This window comes from Frankliniella occidentalis, unplaced genomic scaffold (assembly GCF_000697945.3).
Source record: "Frankliniella occidentalis isolate FOCC.00 unplaced genomic scaffold, Focc_3.1 Scaffold42, whole genome shotgun sequence".
Taxonomy (NCBI): domain Eukaryota; kingdom Metazoa; phylum Arthropoda; class Insecta; order Thysanoptera; family Thripidae; genus Frankliniella; species Frankliniella occidentalis.
The window spans coordinates 1,106,184-1,112,747 of NW_026267172.1; the positions used below are offsets into that span (position 1 = coordinate 1,106,184).

At 54.2% G+C, this 6,564-nt stretch overlaps 1 protein-coding gene across 1 annotated transcript in view; it reads right to left on the bottom strand.

Moving 5' to 3' along the window:
- The window catches only part of LOC113216304 (uncharacterized), a 5,510-nt gene extending 721 nt beyond the window's left edge, over nucleotides 1-4,789 (bottom strand). The window contains exons 1-5 of the mRNA XM_052266752.1: nucleotides 4,656-4,789; nucleotides 4,057-4,198; nucleotides 3,768-3,978; nucleotides 1,692-3,705; nucleotides 76-1,309 (exon numbers count right to left, since the gene is read on the bottom strand). Coding sequence (XP_052122712.1) covers nucleotides 76-1,309; nucleotides 1,692-3,705; nucleotides 3,768-3,978; nucleotides 4,057-4,198; nucleotides 4,656-4,692 — 3,638 coding nt within the window. The 5' untranslated portion in view covers nucleotides 4,693-4,789. The remainder of the gene's footprint in view (nucleotides 1-75; nucleotides 1,310-1,691; nucleotides 3,706-3,767; nucleotides 3,979-4,056; nucleotides 4,199-4,655) is intronic.
- Nucleotides 4,790-6,564: the final 1,775 nt, after the last annotated feature.

Sequence of the window (6,564 nt, forward strand, 5' to 3'; positions counted from 1 at the left end):
ATCACACACCACTGTAAAGGCGTGCGCCCTTTACTGTCTTTACGATACACGGTGAGGCCTTTCCACACCGCCGACCTGCCTTTCTTAGTCATCTTTCTGTAGTACGGAATCAGCTGCTGCTCCTCCCATTCCAAGAGGTGCTTCACCACACCGAGTGAGCCCGAGTGTACGGCCTGGTGCAGAGGTGTTTCCCCGTCGGGTCCCAAAAAGCCCTCGAGCAGGTCAAGGCGTTCTCTCCTCTCCTGCTTCCCCAGTGGGCCGGTCGGTAAAAGCAGCTGCAGCGCGCCCAGGCGGCCATTGGCAGCGGCCGCCATCAGTGGCGTGGCGGTACTCTCACGGCTGTGGTACAGACGAGCTTTCTTATCCATCAACTTTTGCACGACCTCGTCGTACCCCCGATAAGCAGCTATGTAGAGAGGCGACGCCCATGGGTCTTTCAGCTTCCCCGAATCTATGTTCGCGCCCAGCTCCAGTAGTCTCTCCACAGCCGGCAGTTGGCCGTTGTCTGCCGCTACCCACAGTGGTGGCGCCTTCTCCCCGTCGCCCTTCCACAGCCGCTCCAGAGCTTCCCTTCTTGCTGGGCTCTGCTCCGTGAGCGTGAAGTCCGTATGGTCCCAGAGCGCGTTGATCACCTCCACCAGCCCTTGCTCAGCCGCGGCATGCAACGCGGTCATAGAGTTCCGGTCTCGCTGCAGCAGGTCGGCACCGCGCTGCAGGAGGGTGCGTACCAGGTCTGCGTGACCATATGACGCGGCGAAAGAGAGAATTGTCTTACCCACAGGAAGGAATTGAAGGTGCACAGCGACCGGCCAGCGATCGAGCAGCGCTGCAGCGGCTTCTGTGCTGCCTCCTCTAGCCAGTTCTTTAACAGCATTATACACCGCCGGGTCGGCCAGCTGAGCACCGCGCCGTTGGAGTTCAGCCATGAGCGTGGAGAACACCTCCAGGCTCCGGTGCGCCCCTGCCGCACCCGTACCAGCAGCGGTCCAGCAGTCGGCGTCTGACGGCCGCGGGAGGAGCGGCGGCGGCGGCTGCAAGAGGAGACTCGCCGTCGGAGCGCTGCCGGACTGCGCTGCGCAGCTGAGCGGGGTGCAGGCTTCCCCACTAACCTCGTACCGCGCCCCAGCGAGCAGCAGTAGACGCACCGTGCCACGGTCGCCAGCGAGTGCAGCGAGGTGCAGGGGTGTTAAGTCCCAGGCATTGTCGTGCGCATTGAGGTCGAAATGAGGAATGAGCGCCTGGACCACTTCAGCTCTCCCCGAGCGCGCCGCGGTGTGTAGAGGCGTAAACCACATCATGTCGGGATCCACTGAAAGAAAGAATGCATTTTAGTTTCTAGAGGTAAGCACGGCATATTTCGATGTCTACGCTATGACTGTATGGAGTAACGGGGCTGGTCAATCATATCAGGGTGTCCCGCTGTAAGCCAGCCGGAGCTTAAAGAAGAAAAGCATCCTTTCTCGGTCTGTACCCTTCTGCGCGCTCACTGGATTACCGCCGCACCGACGTCATCGTTTACCAATCAGCGTTTAGGAAACAGATCGAGCAGTCATGCTTTCCTTCTTTTCTTCCAGCGGAATACCCTATTTCATGTCGCTGCAGCTCCCTAATACAAGTTTTGGATATCTGTTATCTTCGGTTACATTCTTCTTAAGATAAATCGTGAGATGGTTGAAAAATGCTAAACTCACCCTGGCCTGCAGTGAGGAGCGCTTCGGCCACTTCCTTTGTTGCAGCATTGTGCAGAGCGCTCCGTCCCTTCCAGTCCCGGGCAAGCGGGTCCACGGCGCCGGGGCCCAGCCGCAGCAGCCAGTCCACGACGTGAGCCTGGCCGGCCTCGGCAGCGGCGTGCAGCAGCGTGCGGCCTTGGCAGTCCCTGCTGGAGATGTCCACGCCGAGCTCCACCGCGTGCTGCACCTTGACGAGGTCGCCCTCACGCGCGCCGCGGAACAAGTCGCCCTTGAGCTGCACCAGACGCAACAGCGCGGTGTTCTCATCCGTGGGCTCTATTGATGTCCGTCTGGGCTCTGCGCCCCCCGAGACACTTACACCTCCGTCTTTAACAAGTGTCCAAAGACTGGACAATTCCATAGATGTAGGAAAGCAGAGGCGCACGGCCAGGTCATCGTGGTTCAAGTGGTTCCTCAGGTTCCGGCCGAACAAGGACGGCGAGTACAGTTCGAGTAGTGGTGGAGTGTGGTCATCCTTGTGCCAACGCGAGGCCAATGCCTGAAGACCACCCTCGACAGCATAGCATTTTACAGATTGTTCACAGTCCTCAATGGCTTTCAGGGCGGAAACGGCACGTCCCACGGCTCTGCTGGACGCGGTACCGGAGTCACCAACGCCAGTACTAAAGGCCTTGTTCAGATCGTCTTGGTAGATACGTAGACTTTGCGCACATCTCCACTCCAGAAGTTGGAGAATCCTTTGAATATGTTGGGGGCAGTGTTTAGCCACAGCCGCGTACAGAATCTCGTTAAAATGCTTCGATTCTCGGGATATTAAATCCTTTTTGAGACTGGGTATTACCTCAATATATCTCCGGTTGGATGCCATTGTTCTTAATTCGTCTATCAATTTTGTTATATCACTAACGTTTTTTGTTTTATTTTCCCATTCAAGTATGCTTTCCACCTCCGAATACACCAAATCACCGGCATCTGCCTTTGCCTTTCGTTGTGAGGCCTTTACTCTCATTGTTTGCCAAGCGTCAAGATAATTCCTTCGCTTCTTCTCCAATTCATATTCAGCCTCCAAAAGCATGGTTGAGACCGTTTTCAGTACTCTCTTCAGGTCCTCTACCAAACGCTGTCTCTCTTCTTTAGACTCAAGGACAGACATTGTCAGCGCATCTGCATTAGTTCCCGATGGACTGTGCTCCTGGGTGTCCCGAATCCCGTTGCACAGCACCTTTCGGATGCCTTCCGCCACTGCCAGCTCGACGAACTGTACGTAGTGACTCGACAGGTTCGGTGATCCCGACGTGTTCTTCATCTTCTCCCCCGCCAGGAAGAGGCTCCTCTGCAATGCCAGCCAGCCCCACTCTTTCCAGTCCGTCTCCGATAGTTGCAGGGCATCGATGGCGGTCTTGAGTGCATCTACGAGCTCTCCGAGAGAATGCCAGTCCCGCAGCAGCACAAAGTCTTCGGTAATGGCTGCCATTCTCTGGTCAACGTCCACCTGTGCTCTTACCTGGGACCTTTCTCCTATAGGCTGCTTCATTTCCTTCATAGCATCTTCACAGTCTGGACGGTCGTGGTACTTTTTTCTCAACTCATCTACTTTCTCCAGGAAAAACTTCAGGTGCGTTGTAATCCTGTCGGTGCCAGTCACAAGAAAGGCGAGGGTGCTATAGCGGGTTTGTGCTTCTACGAACAGCGCGAGGAGGTACTCGATCTCCTCCCAGGGAACCTGCTCGTCGTACGAGCGCCTAAAGTACCCCTTCAGGGCGCGGATGGCCAGCGCCGAGCGCATAGCGAGCATCACGGTTTCGTCCGCCTCCTCGGGGTTTCGTTCTAGCAGTATGAGTAGCTTCCCCGCGTCGTCCAGTAGTTGGTCCACTAAGCTCCACAGCGCCTTCCACGCAAGGGGCCGCGAGGAATATTGTAGCGCTCCCTGGGAGAGTTTATATCGTAATTGAACCATAGCGTGGACTGCATTTTGCTCCATTTCTTCGTTCAGAGGCAGTCCTCCGGCCCGGGCCTTGCGCCACGCCGCGGTCAGACTGTCCTCCTAGAGTGGGGGAGAAGGAGACCGGCCCGGGCCTTGCGCCACGCCGCGGTCAGACTGTCCTCCTTCAGTCGGTCGTCCGCTACCGAGGACAGTATCTCGCGGAACTGATTCACGTTATTGAGCCGCATCGTCTCCAGCAGCGCGCCGCTCAGGTCCTTGGAATTCGGCTGCCCACGCCCGGACCGCAGCCTGAGAGTGACTTTCAGCAGGTTCCTCGCGCTGGGCTCGCGATGCGACCTCAACCTGCGGCGTGAGAAGAACGGGCGACATAGCGAGCGAAAGTACTTGGAAGAGTAGGCGTTTTGCAGAAAGGTCTCTCACCATGCAGCAGGATCTTGTGCCGCCATCTTGCTAGAAGCAGTAGACGAGGAAATATACTCGGTGATCGTGGACGGATGACGACGGTTTCTCGATTGTCGTACCCTTGGCCGCGACACTATCAGTTCGAAGAGATTATCGGCGCCTAGAAATAATGATGGATAAGAAACGTACCGAGGGCTGGGAAGAGTGATTTTGCACCTAATAGGGAATTTTCGTTCCAGTACAATAATGATGTCACCGTTTTGGTTCTTCTAGACTTATTAAAACCATTTGCATTTTATGAAATGCCGCATTTAATTCGAACTATTTCATGCTTCGCGTTTTTTGAGTGAACTCTCTCCGGTGATGGTCGGGTAATCCGGGTAGTGTGAACACAGATTAACGAGTTATCAATTTTCTATTTTCTGGACTTTTAACCGGTGAAAAGCGAAAAGCTTTGGTATGCATTCTAGGAGGGCGTGTTTTCTGATATAAAATGAAACCTAACCTAATCTTACTTACTGTCCATAAGCAAACCTCTCTGAAGAGTGTTCACCCGAAGATGCCAGCTGCATCAAAAGCCTTAATTAAATATAACAAAATGTGCGATGAAGTCCTACCTTTGTGATTCAAGTGGCGTATTTCACTCAAACCCATAAATTAATTTCCCTCATCTCTCTGTATAGACACACCGTCGTTCCGCGACTCAACTAATGGGCCCCCATCCGCGGAGGACGCACGTATCTTATCTCCGACTATCTGTCGTGGCCGGTATTGGCGTAGGGTTAGATTGGGGGGGGGGGCTTATCAAGATTTGAGGTCGTTGCATGAATAGCGTCCGGGCACCCGTATACAAAAAATTGTAGGAATTGTATTAAAATTCAGGCAGGCGCCCTGCCCTCTATATAGAGGCAACCGACAGAGCAACCCCTGTCGGCTGGACCTTAAACCGCGTTTGGTAGGCAACGACATTTGCCTATAGTTTGGCAAAAGAGTGGCTGCGTTTTGTCGTTTTGTTTTCCAAAATTTTAAGTACTCTATTCGCCCACCCCTCTAATAACTATTTAGGTGTCGAAAGACAACAGCGCGAAAAAGATATAAAAGTCAAGTCCGAACCACCACAGGACATGGCGCCCCGAGGGCGGCCGAGGTTGCAGGGGAGGAGCCTACGGCCGGTATAATTCATTTTGAAGCTGTTCTATAAACCTCGTTTATTTGAGAGAAGGACGCGCACAGCCGCCGCGCCACGCCCAGTCGTCGTCTTGGCCGAGAGAGAGGAGTGGAGCGAGTCTAGCTAGGCTGAGTGAGAGCAGGCCGAGGAACAGGCCGAGGCGCGCCCTGAGCTAGCAGGACGATCTTTTCCCCCAATTTTTCTTTCATTTCGAGGAGGCGCCCGCCCTCCCTCGACCCTCCAGGAGGAGGAGGAGGAGGAGGAGGAGGAGGAGGGGAGGAGGAGGAGGGGAGTCACCCAGCCCCGGGTGCGCTTGTCGCCGGCACGCACCCCAGAGGCGCACCCCCATAGCCACCCCTCGCGCGCCGCTCCTCCCCCGCCCCATAAATAATAACCACACAACACGAAATTCAAGAAAATGTGTGAGGTCGTGATTTGTTCCGCCACGCTGCGGCGGCACGCGACAAAAAGCGCGTGGTCTGCACCGTGGTCATTAAATTTGACATTCGATTTTGTGATACCAACTCGCACTACGATTTATTGTACCGAAAAGTGATTTTAAAGAAACGATAACAAGGGATTGACAATGAGGTGTTTTTTTTTTTTTAGCAGCCAAGTATCCATGTAAGGTCCGATAACATTTTGAAAATGTGGAGCAAGAAATGTGTCCGTTTTCACCCAGAAAACGGTTCCGTTGATTCCATGGAAAGAAAATATGAAAGAATTTTTCTCTCGACTCAACTTTATAGATTTAAGGGATAAATGCCCATAGTGTAATGGAAAATAGCTTGTAGTTGAGAGAAATTCGATCATATTTTCCATTGGTTAAATTTCTATGGATCCAAGGGATTCTCCGTTAATTCGATGGAACCATTTTCTGTGTGTTCCCTTACACAATAGAGGAGGGGGTTGAAAATTATGAGAAATTTACTCATAATTGCAAATTCAACGAAATCACCTGTATAAGGTAAAAGATGGATTCGAAGAAGCGTCGTGCGTAGAGAGGGCGAGGACCTCTACTCGGACAGGTGGAGAGGGTGGCCTCCGCACCGCAGGCCTCCTCGTCGGCAACAAGGCGGGCGGCAATCTCGTGGTGATGGCACGGTTAGGGAGCCGCAATAGCGGGCCGGGTCAAGCGCGACGAGGTTGGACGGGGCGGACGAGGGTGGAGGGTGGAAGAATCTCCGCCCAGCCCGGCCTCACCAACCCCGCCACCCCCGCGCGGCCCGCGCCTCGGGTGTCGCGCCAACGTACAGCGCCACGGCATACTTAATGCGGCCCAAGAGTTATGGTCGCTGCAATTTCCCCCGGAAGGACATGCAGTGTGCGAATTGCGTTTTCGGCCCAGCAGCGGCGAC